Source organism: Lygodium microphyllum, chromosome 13, assembly GCF_053477565.2.
Source record: "Lygodium microphyllum isolate KBCC chromosome 13, Lygodium_microphyllum_v1.1.10, whole genome shotgun sequence".
NCBI classification, from domain to species: domain Eukaryota; kingdom Viridiplantae; phylum Streptophyta; class Polypodiopsida; order Schizaeales; family Lygodiaceae; genus Lygodium; species Lygodium microphyllum.
In genome coordinates this window covers 56380499-56400272 of record NC_141147.1, presented here as the reverse complement: position 1 = coordinate 56400272, position 19774 = coordinate 56380499, and the positions used below count along the sequence as shown (strand labels likewise).

The 19774-nt window shown below is 42.2% G+C and overlaps 1 protein-coding gene across 2 annotated transcripts; it reads left to right on the top strand.

Moving 5' to 3' along the window:
- The first annotated feature begins 457 nt into the window (after positions 1-457).
- On the top strand, positions 458-19135 carry LOC148026648 (phosphoenolpyruvate carboxylase-like). Of its 2 annotated transcripts, XM_087691120.1 has the most exons (11): positions 458-1090; positions 1408-1808; positions 15063-15147; positions 15228-15450; positions 15526-15629; positions 15771-15858; positions 16533-16687; positions 16775-16867; positions 16955-17773; positions 18087-18473; positions 18559-19135. In XM_087691120.1, the coding sequence occupies exons 1-11, from the start codon at positions 908-910 to the stop codon at positions 18841-18843; spliced, it is 2823 nt and encodes a 940-aa protein (XP_087547246.1). In that variant the 5' UTR covers positions 458-907; the 3' UTR covers positions 18844-19135. The 2 variants fall into 2 exon arrangements, with proteins under 2 accessions (XP_087547246.1, XP_087547245.1); XM_087691119.1 differs by having other exon boundaries at positions 16775-17773; positions 18559-19134.
- The last annotated feature ends 639 nt before the right edge of the window (positions 19136-19774 follow it).

Sequence of the window (19774 nt, the reverse complement as noted above, 5' to 3'; positions counted from 1 at the left end):
CATAGGCAATGTGCCTCAAAACACTCCACAACGTTTCATTAGTAGTGAGAGCATCAATACGTGCTAATGGAATTTTTGATTTTTGTCACGATTGTTGCATTCTTCTCCTCATTAGGGATGTAAGAGCTAGGGAGGTTTTCGCTTCCATACCTCTAAATGGACAGCATGGGTTTTTTTTGCTTGATACCTCCTTTGATTAATGCTTCCTATTGCTTTTGCACCTGAGATGAAAACACACTAGATCAATTCAGTAATCTAAGTAGGATTGCCATTGTCAAAAGTGGCTGAATTCCTCTACAATCATATGAACCACGGAAAATTAGCACTCAACAAATTGGAGATAATTATAGCACCAGACAGCCCATTAGATTCACGAAGGAAGGATTCTCTCCAACTTATCTTAAAGGGATGGTGGTAGTGGAGTGTCGACCATTGTGGAAACACCCCAAGCACAAAAAGAAAATACACTCGAGGAGAGCTTCGTCCGACTAGGCCCCAGTAGTGTGACCCCAAAAATATGCTTCGAGTAGGACTCTGTACAAACAGACAAGAGCAACGGACCGACACAGAGAGAGAGAGAGAGAGAGAGAGAGAGAGAGCAGCAGCAGCAGGAGGAGAGCGTTTTCTCTGCCCGCTGAGAGGAGAGTAGAGGAGTTTCTCTTGCAAACGTATCTCTGCTGTCGATTAATGTATGCATGGCGTTACGTGAAACGCGATACTGCTTCCTTTTGACACGAGTGAAGAATGAGCAGTGAGCAGTAGAGGGGAACCATTCTTGAGCTCATAAGAACCTCTACACAGAGAGAGAGAGAGAGAGAGAGAGAGAGAGAGAGAGAGAGAGAGAGAGAGAGAGAGAGAGAGAGATCCACTGCACCCTTCCGATCGCTCCGCTATCTACTGCTCTTCCATGGAGGGGACCTCAAGGAGGACTCCTTCCCTTCAGAGGATGACATCCATGGATGAGCAGCTGCGCAAGATCGTGCCGTCGAAAGTCTCAGAAGATGACAAGCTTATTGAATACGACGCTTTGCTGCTTGACAGATTTCTGGACATCCTTCAAGACTTGCATGGTGAAGAGACAAGGGAAAAGGTTTGCTATGATACCTGGTTTGAATACATGTGCTGCACTTGGTGAGATTGCATTAAGAGCTAGGAGAAATCTTCCCCGAATGCACTTGCATTGATGCCATCCGTACATCTGCTGTGTTTGCGATAACAACTCTCGAGAACAGCTTTGCATGCACCCAGGAACTGAAGGTTTTCCTGTATGAGAGACAGGTTTTAGTGTTTGCTTGCGAAGGAACTTTATGGATCGGCTGTTCACAGGCCCAATTGCATCATCAGTCACTTGAACGATATAGCCTTTTGCAGAACTATTGCATTTAAAGTTCGTTTATTCATTTGCAGGTGCACACGTGTTACGAACTAGCTGCCCAATATGAAAGTGCAGGTTCTGATGGTGATGCTGATAATCTTGAAGAGTTAGCTGAGGTTTTAAGTAGCTTAAGCCCAGGAGATGCAATTGTAATGGCAAGCTCCTTTTCCCACATGCTGAACCTAACCAATTTAGCGGAGGAAGTTCAAATTGCGCACCGCCGGAGGATTAAGTTGAAGGTTAGAGACCTTGAAAATGAGAACAGTGCCATCACAGAGTCAGATCTAGAAGAAACTCTCAGAAGGTTAGTGACTGATCTGGGGAAGACTCCTGTGGAAATATTCGAGGCATTGAAAAGTCAGACTGTGGATCTTGTTTTTACTGCTCATCCTACACAGTCAGTTCGTCGCTCGCTGCTTCAAAAACATGCCCGGTGAGAGTAATTTGCTTGTTCAGACTTCATTGCTGTAGTTTTAATAAATTGTTTCCATGTTTGCTAGTGTACTGAATCAAAAAGGAAGAGTTAAAATTGTGCAACTGATATTTTTCTCAGTTTGGAAAACTATGTGGATGAAGTGCAACTAACATGGGAGAAGAATAATGCTAGCTAAAAACCAAGTTCTAGTAGTCTCACTTACAGAAAGGTCCTAAACTCATTGATCCTTACTAGTCTCACAATATTTAATAGTTAGCTCTCATCAATCATTCAGCTCCTAAATGTATAGAAACGTCTCAATGTCATTTCTTCCTGTCTGTATTAGACACTTTTTACTCTACTCTCCAACCTTTTAGCTTATACATCACCATTCATTTACTTTTTGCATTTCATTTATACAGACACTTTTTACTCTACTCTCCAACCTTTTAGCTTATACATCACCATTCATTTACTTTTTGCATTTCATTTATCATTAGCATTTACCTTATTCTGATAGTTTGTGGCTATTACAATTTTACATTCAGCCTTTCTAGGTTTGCATGCCTCATAATAGACTCTGCATGTTTCAGCTTTCCAGCCCCAGTGCAACATTTCTGTTAGCAGCAGCTGTATGTAGTGCAGCCCCAACCTGACCTGTGTTGTATTTCAGCTCTTGAATTCCTGTCTGATTTTGCAGCTGTTTCACTCATTGCCAGCACTCAGCCCACTCAACCAGCATTTTTGAATTACCAGCTCCCTATCATTCTTGAATCTAAAGAACTGTCCAACTTGGATACTGTGTGTTCAAGAGTTAAGATACCTATAACTTCCATGCTAAACAGAAAGAAGCAAAGGCTGAGCATTGTCAGCTGAGCATTGCTATAGACCTGTTGTTTATAATACTCAAGAGCCTAGGGAGATTGAATTATCATTTGGTCAAGACTTAGAGAGGGAGAATGAGAAAGAAACCTTAGCTAATTACAATTTTTGTTGTGCCTATTGGTCTTGAGCGTGCTTAGACTTAGAGCACAAAAAATCATTTGCAATTGCAAGATAGCCAACAACTTTGTGGGATATTTTGATAGAGGCTTAGTAGTTGACTTTGATTGGAAATTTAAAAACCTGTTTTTTCTGAAAGACCATGGCAAGAGAACCAGAGGACCCTACATCAACAAGTACCAGTTGATGGACAAAGAAATAAGCAAGTAAATAACGGGGCTTGCTTACATACATGTGTATTGTTATGGTTATCGTTGATTGCCTAAGTACGTGTGGTAATATCCAGGTTTGTCCAATCTTGATATGACCATAAATTAGTTTGGCATGTTTACTGTTATATGAATGACTTGAATATATAAGAGTGTCTTAGATAACCTAAATGCATGACCGAATGGCATGCTAGTTTGTTAGCATGATAATCATATCATGCTGGAATTGGTACATATTAATGTAATTCTAAATATTCTAGAAATGGAAAAAGCTGCCATTTGATAGGATGCTACATTCTCTCAATTAAACTGTAGATCATCTTAAGCCTTTTATGAAGACCATGAACATATTGGCATGGCGAAGAAATCATGCTGAACCTACTAAGCTCCTAATTAATGTATTTGTTTGACTTAGATTGAGGCTCACAAGCAAGAGATGGTTGCACATGACAAATCTTTAGCACTATTTTGTAATGTACTTGGAACGAGGTTTCATATGATACTTGTACTAGAGGGATCCCTAAAATTTAGGGGGTCCTTGTTAAAATATGATTGTTGTGAAAGCAAATGAGAGAGAGAGTAGGGTTTGCAAGGACAAACATAGGGTATACGGCAAACACTGAGACAGAAGAGAAATTTAGAAAACATAGAAGAAGAAGAATGAATGAATGAATCATTGAATCATACTAAGTGAATCAAGCTAATATAGTGGAGTCGAAGCTCTAAAGATAATTGGATTGTCTTGTCTGAATCAGGTGGTAGCACGTGAAGGGAATTTGGACTGTAGAGGGAGTGAAACGCAGACCTCTGGCAATAGGGTATAGAAGGTAATGCTCAAGATGAAGGAAAGAACAGCCGGCTGTAGATGGGGTGAAATGCAGTTCTTTGGAGCTGTTAGAGATGAAGGATATGTAGAAATCTCTCGAAGATGATGGCTGCTATCAAGGTGATTGCTAGGCAACCAATTGGAGAAGAAAACGCAAGAATGTCTGATGAATATCTCTTTGTGTAAGTGGCTGTAGACAAACGACTGCTGGGCAGCTAGTTGGAGAAGAAAACACAAGAATATTTGATGAAGATCTGTTGCAGACAAGTGTCTATTGGGCAGCCCTTTAGGAGGGAAGAAAACACTAAAACATGTAGGGCTGAGCTGTAGATGGGGTGAAATGCAGTTCTTTGGAGCTGTTAGAGATGAAGGATATGTAGAAATCTCTCGAAGATGATGGCTGCTATCAAGGTGATTGCTAGGCAACCAATTGGAGAAGAAAACATAAGAATATTTGATGAATATCTCTCTGTGTAAGTGGCTGTAGACAAACGACTGCTGGGCAGCTAGTTGGAGAAGAAAACACAAGAATATTTGATGAAGATCTGTTTGCAAACAAGTGTCTATTGGGCGAAAACACTAAAACATGTAGGGCTGACAAAGAGGAAGCTGTAAAATGCCAAGCCACGAACCATAATGTCCTCCTTGCGGGGTACGAACAATAGATAGTGAAGAGGATGGAGAAAGGAGAGAAGAATATGGAAGAGAGTATAAGAGTTTCAAAAGGAATGAATGTGTGAAATGAAGAACGAGGAAAGTTAGTGTTGTATTTATATACACAGATTGTCTTGAGGGCCCCCTACTGAAGTCTTTTGGTTGGTGCCTTGGCTCTCCCAAGAGGTGCCTAGAAAGCCTTTTTAGGGCTGTAAATGGAAACTAAAAATAGGAATGGAGTAAGGAAAATGTATTGAATGACTTGGTTTCTCAACACCCTCTAAAGCCCAGAAAGGAGCAAAAAAGAGGAGTGAGAGAGAAGATTAAACCCAGGATCCGAGCATTCCACTTGTAAGGTAATATGTGGTTAAGGATAGTAGATACGATGAGCTGAGAGAAACTGAAACTCAACCTTGGGAGAGAAGCCACAAGCTCCAGAACTCCATGCTTGAAGGTATAGGCAAGCCTAGCCACCAAGCCATGGTTGAAACATCAAAAGCCTTGAACTAGGAAGAACCTGTTTTTGAGCTAAAACACGCTTTTCAGCTGATTAGCATCTTAAACAGCCCCAAAACACACCTAATTAATGAAAAACCTTAAAGAGGGGAGCGGTCTGAGAGAGTTTCAGTAGTCTCCAAAAAACCCTAATTTTTGGGGCACCCTTCTACATCTATAATTAGATAGGCTGCCCATTTTTCCATTAGTCTACCTTCACATGGCTGTCCAGCCTTCGTGACTGCTGCCACCTCTACATCCAGCCTTGCAGTGGCCTGGCGCCTTCTTCCACCTGTCGCCCACTGTCTGGCACCATCCCTCTTGCTGCGTTTGGCCCTGTTTCTCATCGCCAGCACCTCCACCCTCATTTGCTCTTTGCGTTTGTAGCTTCTGGCTGTTGGCGACAGTAGGTAGCCCTCCTCCTCCATTAGGCGATCTTCAATACCCTGCATTTTGGTCCTCCACTGCCAGGCGACTGCTGGTTGATTCTCTCCTCCTTCAGTTGACACTTTGTATGCTGTGTTTGCAGCTTTTTGGGGCCGCCCTTTGCCCTCTGCATCTTCTACAGCTTGCGTTTGGTTCTCCAGTAGCCTCTGGTACCATCGTTTTGCAGTTTCCTCTCTCTTTACACTCCGACTGGTGGTCACAGACTCGGGATCCATTTCCGTGGACGTCACTCTCCGACATTGCTTTGCCCTTGAGCACACTGTGCACTCTTACATTCATTCACTTCAGAGTTGTTTTCTTTCTCTCCCTTCTTTTGTTTGTGTTTGAGTTTTTGTGTTTGAGTTTTGAGTTTTGCGTTTAGGGTTTGAGTTTTGCTCTCTATGTCTACGTCTGTCTTTTTGTGTTTTTGTCGTGGTCATACACTGTGTGTCCCCAGTGTAAACCCTAGCAGTTTTCTTCACATGGTATCAGAGCCGATGCTCTTATTAAGAGTATCTTGCAGATATTATGGAGAGCTAGTCTTTGTGCAAGGCACACAATACGACTCGTAATTGAATCACAATGTCCTAGACACCTTCTCCAGTTCTTATGATGTCCTATCAAGCTTCTCCATCATTGGAGGCCCTGAGACGACATTATGGACTCGGTGGGGCGCCAAAGGCTAGGATGTTGATGTCAAGCTAGAGATGATGATGCCACGCAAGGAGAAGGCCTCGAAATTGAAAAACGTAGGTGAAGGTGAAACTTGAAGAGAAGGGTGCTGACGCCAAGAAGATGATGGGGACGCCAGGTGGAAGATGCTCCAAATGCAAGGCCTGATGATGAGTAGTGGAAGGGGTTGGTGAGAGAAGGGAAGGGTGTTTGATGACGGAGGAAGAGGGGTGAAGAATGGCTGAAGAGTGGTGGGGTGGTAGAAGTGAAGAATAAATGAAGTGACTGCCTATTTATGGGCATAAGCTATCTAGGGTGGCGCACCACTGTGTGGGCGCCCATTGAAAAAGTGACCAAAATGTTGACACCAACCCTTTTTGGGACTATTAGTGCGAAATCCTAAATTAACTGTGTGAACTAAAGAAGTGGTTTCTCAACAGCTATCAAGGAGATTGTTGGGCAGCTAGTTGAAGAATAAAACACAAGAATATTTGATGAGGATCTCTCCGTGTAAGTGGCTATAAACAGAAGACTGGGCAGCCTTTCAAGAGTGAAGAAGACACAAAAAACACAGGTATTTGATGCAAGGCTGACAAAAGTGGTCTAACGTGTTGTAGACGGCCTGAAACTGTTGCAAAAGCAAGCTTGATGGTGATTTCAGGTGAGGAGGGCTGACACCTGATGATGTAGGCTGCAAAATGCTAGGTGAAGATGGATGCAAAAAGCCATGAATCGTAATGTTCCCTTGTAGGGTGTGAATGGCAGTGGAGAGGATGGTGTTACACTTATCGTGTTCCTCCTATGTTTTGGTGTGAATGATCTCTTATCTCACGGGCACTTTTTACGTTCTAGCTGGAGAAGGGTTTTTGCCCTGTGTGAACACCCATTAGTGGGTGTGGTACTTAGTACCTTAGGGATTGTACTTTCATGCATTTTAGCTGGAGAAGGGTTTTTGCCCCGTGTGAACACCCATTAGTGGGTGTGGTACTTAGTACCTTAGGGATTGTACTTTCATGCATTTTGACATAGTGGATGTGACCTTCTAGCACTCTCCTCTCTCTTGTTGTTCACTTGTTCACTGTGAGTGTGTGAGTGTGCACGTGCTGCTATACCCTAACCTAATAGTGGTATCGGAGCCATACCTCTCAGCTGTTGCCACTTTGCTCGCAGGCTGCCATTGTTGCAGCTGCCATCGAGTCTCAAACTTGGCTCCGTTGTTTATGGTGCATTTGCACTGGAAATCCATCTTCACAGCCTGCTTGTGAAGCTTCAGATCTGTTTCCAACAGCCATCGTCATCTACTCGCACGAGTTCAGTGAAACCTATCCTGTAGATTGTGCCACATTGTCCCAATTGTCAGCTCATGTAGCTTGAGAACCTGCCTGTCAATCATATGTATCTTCCCTGTCCCACCAATTGCAGCCTGCCCGACATTAGCTTTTGACAGCTGCGCGAACTCTAGTTTTGCCACATCCAATCTTTCCCATTGGGCCCAACAGCCTATGTGGTATCAGCTAGTAGCACATTTTTGGTCGTTGGCACTTGTAGACACATTGATAGGCAGCACTGGTAGCGCGCGCCTCATCTCGCTTGACATTCAATGTCCTGATAGCCTTCACAAATTTGCTGCTTGACACCTGACATTAATTTTCATCAAAATATTCAGCTCCCAAACCTTAATAAGCATCACTTTAAATTGCTCCTATTCGTGTGGAGTGTCCCTATGAAGCACAAAATTTAGGGATTTTGCAGCAAATCCCAATTTCCCCCAAATTTCTTTTAGAATTTTAGGGCTTTTTCCTGAAAACCTTTAATCTCTCAAAATTTTGGGGATTTTGCACTCTGTGCCCTGAAATTGCTTGGTCTTGCGCTGAAATTTGGGGCTTTTCACGTTCGAGGTCTAATTTCATCAAATTTCATTGATTAAAATTCGGGCTTTTGCAAAATTTTTCCAAATTCATCAATATAAAGGCCAATTACACCTTCTACATCGACATTTGTGCACATTGGAGCCCTTTTAGTTGCAATTTCTTCATCGACGCCATCAGTTGCTCAAAAAACTGCGAGTTTTTGGTATTTTCATTTCTTTTCTTTTTAAGTTGCACCTACATTTGTACTTTGGATAGTAGTTGTTTACAGAAAAATCAAAAATTTCAGTAAACAATGGTTGGGCAAAATGATTTGCTCAACATGTTTGGAGACTTGGACAATCTAGATGGCACTAATTATCTCATGTGGGCATACATGATGAAACATGTACTTGTTGCCAAACAGCTTTGGGGTTATGTATGTGGTTCAGAAGTTAGGCATGCAGGCCCTCATACTCAGAATGTCACAGGTTCTTCAAGCACATCCACAGTCACCAGTGGATCTTCAGCTCTAGCTCCTCTTGCACCTCCCAAAGTAGATCAGTTGAGAGGGGATAGGCGTGATGCCCAAGCTCATGCTTTGATTGCACTTTTGTGCAAGAGACATGTTATCCCGCATATTCGATCATGCACAACAGCCAAGGATGCTTGGGATAAGCTTGCTTCACTATATGAGGTGCGCAATGAGGCTTGTATAGCCTATTTGCGTAAGCAGCTTGAGATAGAGCACATGACAGAGGGTGATTTTGTGGATGCTTGCATTGCACTTGCCAAAGACATTACAGAGCAGCTTGCTAATATTGATGAAATCATTCCCGATGCATCCTTTGTATCTGTGGTTTTGGTTGGTTTGCTTGATACTTATGGAAGTTTTGTCACTACACTGTTTATTTGCAAAAGGAGATGCTAATGCTTACACATTTGATGCATTGGTATCACTATTGTTGTAAGAAGAGCAATCAAGGTTAAATAGCTCTATGCTTGTTGATTCATGCATTTCTTGGCTTAGCAAGAAGCAGTCTACAATGGCCACATCTAGTTGTGAAGCTGAATTTAGGGCAGCATTTACAGCTACATTGGAATGTGTATGGCTCAGACGCCTTTTGATTGATCTTAGTGTAGTGTGGGAGAGCAGTCACCCATTCCTAACTACACACTGATAGTCAGAGTGCCATGGCAGTTGTGAGGAATCTAGTTTTTCATGCTCGCAATAAGCACATTGAGGTGTATTATCATTATGTCAGAGAGAGGCTCCATGCAGGGGAGATTGACTTAGTTTATTTTCCTATATAGGACAATTTGGCAGATGTGATTACAAAAGCTCTCTAGAGAGAGAAGTTCGAAGCCTTTTGCAAGTCTCTCGACTTGATGACGTTTGGGGATTGGTTTTTCTATTCCTTGTATATGTTCACATCATTCACTTGAAGGGGGTTTGTTACACTTATCATGTTCCTCCTACTGAATGCTCCTTATCTCACGGGCACTTTTTACCTTCTAGCTGGAGAAGGGTTTTTCCCCCGTGTGAACACTTGTTAGTGGGTGTGGTACTTAGTACCTCAGGGATTGTACTTTCATTCATCCTCACATAGTGGATGTGACCTTTCGACACTCTCCTCTCTTGCTATTTACTTGTTCACTGTGAGTGTGTGTGAGTATGCACATGCTGTTGAACCCTAACCAAACAGATGGAGAGGAGAGAAGAATGTGGAAGAGAGTGGCAGAGTGTCAGAAGGAATAAATGTGTGGGATGTAGAATGAGGGAAGTTAGTGCTGTATTTATAGGTACAAACTGTCTTGAGTGGTGCCCCAACTCTTTCGAGTGGCACCCACTGAAGTTTCTCAAGTGGCGCCTAGACACTAACTAATGATCCAATCACATGTTTTCTTTCTTGGGGCTCGATAAGCTTACCTAGTTCTTGGAGTTTTGTAACTAGCGTTGAGCTACCATAACTTGCCTCTTGAATTGTCATATTTTTCTGGCTCATTATACAGGTCCAAAAATGCATTTTTGCTTTTTATAGGAGACATGAGATCTTTTTTGAACTCCAATATGTTGTATAAAAGGGACTTAATGTGCACACCAATCTTCATTCTAATGATTCTATGCCCGGTGATTTGCTACCATCATCACTTCATCATTATCATTACCTCTTTATCTGCTGCTACCACCAATGTTGCGGGTTGTTGTACTACCCTTGGTGATGCCACCCATTGTCTTGGAGATACCACCTTGCTACCAGCTTACTGCCTACATTGTACTGGTTATAGTTAGCTTGCTTGGGTGTTGTGTTGAGAAACCCTTCACCCTTCACCCTTCACCTGCAATTTGCGTTTTTGTGTTTTTGCGTTTTGTGTTTTGCGTTTAGGGTTTGTAGCCCCAAAAAGGGGCGCCATCCTAGACTGACTGTGCCTATTTATAGGCCACTCTTGCACTCATTCTTCACGGCTGATTCATTCAGTCCATCACCTCTTCTCTCTAGCCTCTCCACTACCCTCACACTCCTTTAGGAGGACATTGCAGTTTGTGGTTTGTGGTTGTCTTCATCATCTTCCTTGTGCTACAACACCTTTGTTCCCTTGTATCACATTCACTCCATGATTCAGATCTTTATCATTCTATTCATCAGAGTTTCTTCTCTCTTCTCTTCTCTTCTTCATGTTTGTTGAGTTCACTTTGTGTTTCTCCCCGCAAACCCTACTGTCTCGCTGGTACGTAATCTTTTGACATGGTATCAGAGTTGGATCTGCTCAAACAACAACAACGATCCTCCACTCTAGTGAAGGCAAAGACCGGTGGTGGGTTCAACATCCACTTCTCTTCTTTTTTTGCTGTATCAAAATCTTACTTTTGTAGGTTTCAGGTGTTTTTAGCTCACTGCCCTCACACCCCTTAAGGCAGACATTGCGGTTCGTGGTTCATGGTGGCTGACCTCTTCCTTCTTCAGCAAGGCACACTGGTATCCATGGCTTCTTTACCAACATATGACTAGACTATTGGGGGCTCCTACTGTGGCATCACCGGACACACCACCGATGCTTGCTGACTTTGACCTTTGCTCCCCACCCCCCCGGAGTATATGCGTCTTCCACCAGGCACTCCTTGTGCCACCTCTCCTTTTTGGGCCACAGATCATTCTACATCGGCTATCAGAGTACTATGCTCAAGGCAATAAGACGCATTGGATGCGCACTAAGTCCTTTCGAGCACATGGAGGATCGATTGGCATTACGACCTCCAGGAGATTGTTGTAATGCAAGTGGCAATCTTCTCCCACTTATTTTTAGGTACAGTGGCTTTTACGACCTACGGATCTGCAGTCCGCTCCATCGAGAGATAGTGATTGTTTGATATCGTCTCCTCGTCAGTCCGCCCCTTCGAGAGACAGTGGTTGCTCGACTCCTTTCTCTTCTTCGGCTACCTAGTCCGCTCCATTGAGAGACAACGACTGTTGTCTACCTCTTACTCATTTTGAGCCCCACGCTTCCCCACCCTCGACTACTCAGGTTCGAGAGGCTACCTGTGGGAGCTTATTGGCACCCTAGATACCTTCTTCGGCACGACCGACGGCACTTCCTTCATCATCAGACATTTCGGAGTCCATGATCCATGAGTTTTGGGATTTCCTATCTACTTTAGAGGGGATTCAGAGGGGGATGTTATTTCTTTGGCCTCAGAGGAGGCATCTACTTCTTCTTTGACTTCAACGGGGGCCCCTCCACTTCCCACCTCAGAGGGGGAACCTACTCCACATGAAGTTCTTCACCCATCCTCTACTTTCTCGGGGTGACTGTCTTCGACCAGTCATCTCTTCTACTGATACCGAGGATCTTCAGGTACCACCTAGATCGGGACCTTGGAGATTTAGCCATGACTTGGTGACAAGGCCTTCGTATTTCTTCCAGCATGTATGCACGGAGCTAGTGGCTTGAAGCTTCTCTCCCGAGGTTGAGTTTCGGGTTCTCCAGTTCACTTTATCTACTGTTCTTTACTGCAGGTTCCCTTTCCGGTGGAAATCTTGGATGTTAGGGATCCTCTACATCTTCTTCCTCCTCTTCTCTTCTTACCTTGGTCACTTGGTCAGCATGGAGCCAACTCCCGAGATTGAGTATGGACATATCCTTATGGTTCTCGGCACCACACAAAGTTTGATATTCCTCCTATGCATTTCATGCTTTCACATCTTTGTATTAGGGCGCTTGGGCAAGTAAACAATTTTCCCACGAGGGACACTGTCCAAGTGGCACCTGTTGCATGAGCATTCTTCAGCATGTAGCATTGTATCTCCACCTCACTCTTCTCTTGTTCCCCTTTTTGGGCATGAGAGGGGGTGTTGAGAAACCCTTCACCCTTCATCTGCAGTTTGTGTTTTTGCGTTTTCCGTTTAGGGTTTGTAGCCCCAAAAAGGGGCGCCATCCTAGACTGACTGTGCCTATTTATAGGCCACTCTCTAACTCATTCTTCACGGCTGATTCATTCAGTCCGTCACCTCTTCTCTCTAGCCTCTCCACTACCCTCACACCCCTTCAGGAGGACATTGCGGTTTGTGGTTCGTGGCTGGCTTCATCATCTTCCTTGTGCTATGGCACCCTTGTTCCCTTGTATCACATTCGCTCCATGATTCAGATCTTCATCATTCCGTTCATCAGAGTTTCTTCTCTCTTCTCTTCTCTTCTCCATGTTTGCCGAGTTCACTCCATGTTCCTCCCCACAAACCCTACTGTCTCGTTGGTACGCTATCTTTTGACAGGTTGATATTGTTGTCACCCAACTGCTCCGCATCATCAGATTAGTTGTGTTTTGAGTTTCAGCCTGTTATTGACTGTTCACCTTGGCTCATGACACACAATTGCTGCAATTTTCATCAATGGTGCTGATTCAATTGCTTGGCATCATCTTTAGATTCGTGTTTTGACTGCTATAAATTCCATGTCATCATATTTTACTATCCTTCATCTTTGACTAGCCCTCGACTGCTGCGTTTCATCACCCTGAGCTCCAATCTACTACATGTACTTCATCCTTGATGGTATTGCTGCACTTGGGATCTGCACACAGAGGATGATGCTCTCCTACACTCTTCCTAATATGGTTTCTACAAGTTTCAGAAACGGGATTTTCAGAAATGGGAAGAAATAGAGTTTTGGTATTTGAAAAGCTTGTGGAAATGGAGTATTGGAATATATAAACAATGTAATAGACACACACATACACACACACACACACATGTACACAATATAGATCAGAGAACTAGTGCCAAGTGTACTAGAGTCGCTCAACAATCTTTTAAAATACTGGACATGACTAGTTCAAAAATACAAGATGCAGATGCATGATTCACAATCTCACATGGTCTTGGCAACTTGCAACATTGTAAAATAACACCCCCACCCCCCCACAACAAAAACCACCACCACCACCAATCCACCAAAAGAAAAAAGGCAACCAAAAGGGAATTGTTTTTCCCTAAAGAATTTGGGATTCAAAACATATTTCGCCCAAACTGGAACAGCCAAAAATGGCAGGTTCATTTTGGAGCCCTGAAACAACGCTTCTAGAAACTATGTTACATAAATCGGCTCCCCATGAGAGTCAATGGTTGTTAGGCATTTCCACTTGAGCACTCACACATTTTTAATGGCTTTGTTTATTCATTTATCAAATACTCCTCTTTGTGTTTTTGCATTCTTATTTGAGTTCATGTGTTTTTAGTTGCGTTCCTACAGACAATCTTCATATTTTCAAAGACGAGATTTTAATAATTTCTATAAATACAATGTCATTTGACATTTGTTTTTATGAGACACAAGCCCAAGCCTTGAGGAAAATTTACAGATCTTAAATTTGAAAGCTTTTCTATGTGCTCTCGAAAATGGTTTTCCTGTACAAATATTAACAATTCATAAGCAAAACTATTATAGTAGATCCTTGGTACAAGCTCTCAATAAGCTCATTGTAATATAATGACCTATGTTCATTATTAGAAGCTCTGGTCTTTGTGTCATTGTATTTGTGACTGTATACTTCTAGAGGCATATTATGTGTTATGTGAATGCTACAGCAAATGACCAAACTGCAATGACCTTAGGGTTCTGACTCCAATCTAAAGCCCTGAAATTGTCCATAGTTCAACTTTCGTAAATGTCATGATGATACAATCTTTGGGATTGACCAGTAATTTTAATAAGAAGATCACGCAATGTTTGGTAGAACAATGCTGAGATGGACTTGCCTTGCGAAAACACCAGGCTGTTTGCTAATTGTGACAGGAAACACTGCAAGCTTACCAGAAGCACAGCAGATGGGAGCAAATGTTTTGAGTAGGACAGCAGTGTGGATGTTGATAGCAGGTGATGACCTAGCAACAATGATGGCCAAAACGTGGAAATGTCATGATTAGTATGTGCATAAAAGATGGGTATTTATGAATAGAATAGGACACAAGCAGGCTAGCGAATGGTAGGCTGGACCATAAATTGGTCCAGTGTAGACCATAAATTGGTCTAGGCTGAAAATAAAGACCGAATTGTTAGAGCTCCTCGAACTTAGTGATGGGGCTAACAATCACGAGTGTGTCCAAAGTAGCACTAGGCCTGATACCTTAGCACTTGTACACTTACAATCATGTCACCATGGTAATGGATGCAATTAACACGTGTTTTGGCAGCTGTGGTGTGTCAACTTTTGCTGGAGCCTGCCATGCTGTTTTTATCACATTTTGGATTAGACTCTCCACACACAGTTGCTGGTGGACCAGCTCTACTGCGGGTGACTGTCTCTTTGTCCCTGGTGAGGCAGGGTGCAGGATGAAGAATACGTTTTGCTGTTCCCTATAGCCTGCACTTGGCTGAGCTGGGGGTTTCGTAGAGTTCCTTTCTTGTGTTTACCTTTTGACATGTATTCTGCAGTTTGTTTTGACATTTATTCGAGAGGTCAACGTTGGTCTGTTTTTGTTCTTTAAACAACACTGCGTGAGAAATTACTCATTGCAACTCCTTACAATGTAACTTGTTTTCTTGCGGATTTCCATAAATTTTCATGCAATCTTTATCCTGGGTGTTCTTTAGCTTTCACAACACCAGGGTTGTTGAAAATCTAAAAATCTGTATCTGTGGTGTTCAGAATTCGAACATGTCTTTCTCAGCTTGAACAACAAGATATCACACCAGATGAAAAGCTAGAGCTTGATCAGGCCCTTCAAAGAGAGGCAAGGTTGTCTTGCTTGGCTTCAATCAAAGTTGGATGAGTAGTCTCCAGTTGTGCATTTTTGATGTTTCTGTCTTGCAGATTCATGCTGCTTTCCGGACTGATGAAATAAGACGAACACCTCCTGCACCCCAGGATGAAATGCGTGCTGGCATGAGCTATTTTCATGAGACCATCTGGAATGGTCTTCCAAAGTTTTTAAGACGTGTTGATACAGCACTTCACTCCATCGGAGTGAGTGAAAGGCTGCCTTACAGTGTGCCACTTATCCAGTTCTCATCATGGATGGGTGGTGATCGAGATGGTAAGTGAAGCACAAAAAGATCAGGTTAAGCTAGGTGTCTCTGCAGGTGTCATCAATCCTTGCTTCTGTTTGCAGGAAACCCGAGGGTCACCCCTGAAGTCACACGAGATGTTTGTTTGCTTGCGAGGTTGATGGCTGCTAACCTTTATCTGTCAAAAATTGAGCAACTAATGTTTGAGGTAAGCACGCCAAACGTCCTTCTAAATCGATTTTATGCATGTGCTTCAGTCTTTCAAATTAGCAGAATCAGGGAAGCTCTGGTAAGTTTTTTCTAGTCTGCTGTATTATCAGCTCTTTAACAACTTTGCATTTTTGTTCAGCTGTCCATGTGGAGGTGCAGTCCAGAGCTTAGAGTGAGAGTGGATGAGCTTGTAGCTGCTGAAAAGAAGGGCGCAAAGTACTATATGGGTAACTAGATGAGAATCTCCATAAACATCCCATCTTATTTTCGGAGATGTAACTGTTCAACTTGGGTGTGGGGAGATTGCTTTATTAAAAAGAAAAAGGAAAAACAGAAGGGCCGATGCAGGGATGAATTCGGCATTTTGATTTGTACAATTCATGAAATATTGATGAATTTCCTGTATTGATTCTTATATTTCAGAAGTTTCACTGTGTTTTTAAAAGACATTCTCAAAAATATATTGTAACTCTCAGACCCAAATTTTGCTATATAAAGACAACCGATAGGCAAAAGTAGGTCACTTATGTCACAGTAATTGGTCTCTTAATAAGAAGTGGTGGTCACCTGAGAACTCGCATGCTGTTTTAGCTTGACTTTTATAAGAACCACTTCATTGCATAGATCAACTTTTCTGAGGTTTTCCTTTGGGTGCTGTCAAGGCATGTCCCTGAGAGTGTGATGAGTCCCTAACAGCTTGGGAAGTCAAGTCTGAACTTGTGCTAATTTTTTTATATGACAGATTTAGTTTTGAATGAGTGGCAATCAAAGTCTCCTTAGTATCATGATGGAAAAATGATCATGAGTTTTGGATGAGTGCTTTTGAATGAGTGGCAATCAAAGTCTCCTTAGTATCATGATGGGAAAATGATCTTTTACAAGCTTGTGTTGTGTTAATTAGAATTTTGGAAGCCAATTCCTCCGAATGAGCCATTTCGTGTGGTACTTGGAGACATTCGTGATAAGTTGTATCAAACCCGTGAGCATTATCGTGAATTGCTGGCAACTGGGAAATCTGATATATCAGAGAGAGATACATTTTCTTCCAAAGAGCAGGTAAGTTGATACAAATTGGAAAGGCTTATGATACATTTGAGAAGAAGTGGACATTATCATTTACAGAAAGATTGTATCTTCATGCAGATCTTGGAACCATTGGAACTATGCTACCGCTCTCTTTGTGAAACAGGAGACACACCGATTGCTGATGGTAGCCTGCTCGACCTGATGCGGCAGGTTGCTTGTTTTGGGCTTACCTTAGTAAGTTTGGATATACGGCAGGAATCTGACCGTCATACTGATGTGATGGATTGCATAACACAGCACCTTGGGCTGGGATCATACAAAGAATGGCCGGAAGAGGAGAGACAAAAATGGTTACTGTCTGAGCTTCAAGGCAGGCGTCCCCTGTTTGGAACAGATCTGCCAGTCACAGAGGAGATTGCAGATGTGTTAAATACTTTCCGTGTCATTGCTGAGCTACCCTCTGACTGCTTTGGGGCGTATATAATATCTATGGCTACAGCTCCTTCTGATGTTCTGCTAGTTGAACTTCTGCAGCGTGAATGCCAGATTAAGAAGCCTTTGCGTGTTGTTCCCTTGTTTGAGAAGCTTGCAGATTTAGAAACTGCCCCTGCTTCACTGTCCCGTTTGTTTTCTATTGACTGGTATCGCAATAGGATTGATGGTAAACAAGAAGTAATGATTGGATATTCAGATTCTGGAAAAGATGCTGGGCGTCTCTCAGCTGCTTGGCAGATCTTTAAATCACAGGAAGATTGTGTAAAGGTTGCACAGCAGTTTGGAATAAAACTCACCATGTTTCATGGCCGTGGAGGTACTGTTGGAAGGGGTGGAGGACCAACTCATCTTGCTATCTTGTCTCAACCTCCAGATACAATTCATGGTCATCTGAGAGTCACTATTCAAGGGGAAGTTATTGAACAATCATTTGGAGAGGAGCATCTATGCTTTCGCACACTGCAGCGTTTTACTGCAGCCACATTAGAACATGGAATGAACCCACCAAGGGCACCCAAACTGGAATGGAGAGAATTGATGGATGCTATAACTCCTATCTCAACTGAAGAGTATCGATCAATTGTCTTTAAAGAGCCCCGGTTTGTGGAATATTTCAGAGCGGTAAGCATGGTCCTAGTAAGCTTGACATATGGATTAATCTTTCTTGAAAATTTCATATGTATGGTTTTTATTATTAGGCACCTCCAATATTCCATGTTAGCAATGCCTTTGCTTTTGTAAATTAAGGCACTCAAAACTGTGTTTCGTTGTTATTCAGAACTGTTTTGTCTCTCCTATGCAGGTGAGCTGAGTCACGATATCATCAAAATTTACCTTTTTTTCTATGAATTCTGTTGTTCCCACCATGGTCCTTTGTAGGACTTGAATTTGAAACTGCTAGGCCAGTGTTCTTAGAACTGTTAGTTTTATGCAGGTAACACCTGAATTGGAATACGGTAGAATGAATATTGGCAGTCGTCCCTCCAAGAGGAGACCTAGTGGAGGCATTGAGTCATTGCGTGCCATTCCATGGATTTTTGCCTGGACGCAGACAAGATTTCATCTTCCTGTTTGGCTAGGAATTGGTTCAGCTTTCAAGTGTGCCATAAGCAAAGATGCAAGAAATTTGCAGCTTCTTCATGACATGTACAAAGAGTGGCCTTTTTTTCGAGTTACAATTGACCTGATAGAGATGGTCTTCATGAAAGGAGACCCACGGATTGCCGCACTTTATGACAAAGTTCTGGTATCCGAGGACCTGCAAGATTTTGGTGCTAGCTTGAGAAGCAAATATGAAGAAACGAGAGACTCAATATTATTGGTTTGTTTATAGCTGTTGCATTTCTTCGATTTCCAGTGACTTTGTTTGTTACTTCTATTGAGATTTGTATTGTCTGAATGTACAGGTGGCAGGCCATAGAGAACTACTTCAAGCTAATCCAACACTGAAACAGCGTCTAAAGCTTCGTGATCCATACATTACAGTGCTGAATGTCCAGCAGATACACACACTCAAAAAAATGAGAGATGAAAACTCTCAATTCACTACTGATGGATCCCTTTCAACCTTGAGTAAGCCAGCAGCAGAACTCGTCACTTTAAATACAACTTCTGAGTATGCTCCTGGTCTTGAAGATACATTGATACTGACAATGAAAGGTATAGCAGCTGGTATGCAGAATACTGGATGAGGCCTAAGGCTCTATGTTTGCTTTGTATAATAATGGGCAGAATGGTGTGGCCAAGTAACTGCAGCTTTATTCAAATGTAGCCATGCAGCCATGGCATGGTTAATTTATAATGTTTGAAAAGCAGCAATGTGGTGCTATACAATTTTCTGTTTTTATTTCATTCACATCCTGTTTCCAGGGGCAGTTGTGATGAATTATATTTGGATTAATCAGATGATTTTACATTGTTACATGGATACTAGAACCGATAGATCGTCTTTGGCCTATGACTGTATATGAATTTGCATAAATTTTAATATTCATGGCCAACTCTATTTAATAAGCAAATGTGTCGATCTGTAATTGTATAATTCTACATCCACACCATGTTCATAGGATGCTCTGACATACTATGTTTGGATAATGTATGAAAAGCAGCAATGTGGTGCTATACAATTTTCTGTTTGGATAATGGTTAATTTATAATGTATGAAAAGCAGCAATGTGGTGCTATACAATTTTCTGTTTTTATTTCATTCACATCCTGTTTCCAGGGGCAGTTGTGATGAATTATATTTGGATTAATCAGATGATTTTACATTGTTACATGGATACTAGAACCGATAGATCGTCTTTGGCCTATGACTGTATATGAATTTGCATAAATTTTAATATTTAATAAGCAAATGTGTCGATCTGTAATTGTATAATTCTACATCCACACCATGTTCATAGGATGCTCTGACATACTATGTTTGGATAATGTTCCTGAGTTATATTGCCATATTGGATTGATCCTCAGCTAGCCTATTGAAGATGATCAATCAAATATTGCCCTACTGCTGTTTCTTCTCTCTTCTGCGTTCTCTGTCTCCTCATTGTGTTCATTTCTCCTTTTGTTGCACACTCACATGGTATTAGAGACACGCGTGGGATTCGGAGATCTCAAAGA

What these genes read in the sequence shown, in the direction of transcription:
- LOC148026648 (XM_087691119.1), top strand. Translation starts at nt 908, where the DNA reads ATGGAGGGGACCTCAAGGAGGACTCCTTCCCTTCAGAGGATGACATCC. An exon ending in TTGAGCAACTAATGTTTGAG is followed by an intron (nt 15,630 to 15,770) that starts GTAAGCACGCCA and finishes ATTTTTGTTCAG; the next exon opens with CTGTCCATGTGGAGGTGCAG. An exon ending in TTGTGGAATATTTCAGAGCG is followed by an intron (nt 17,774 to 18,086) that starts GTAAGCATGGTC and finishes AGTTTTATGCAG; the next exon opens with GTAACACCTGAATTGGAATA.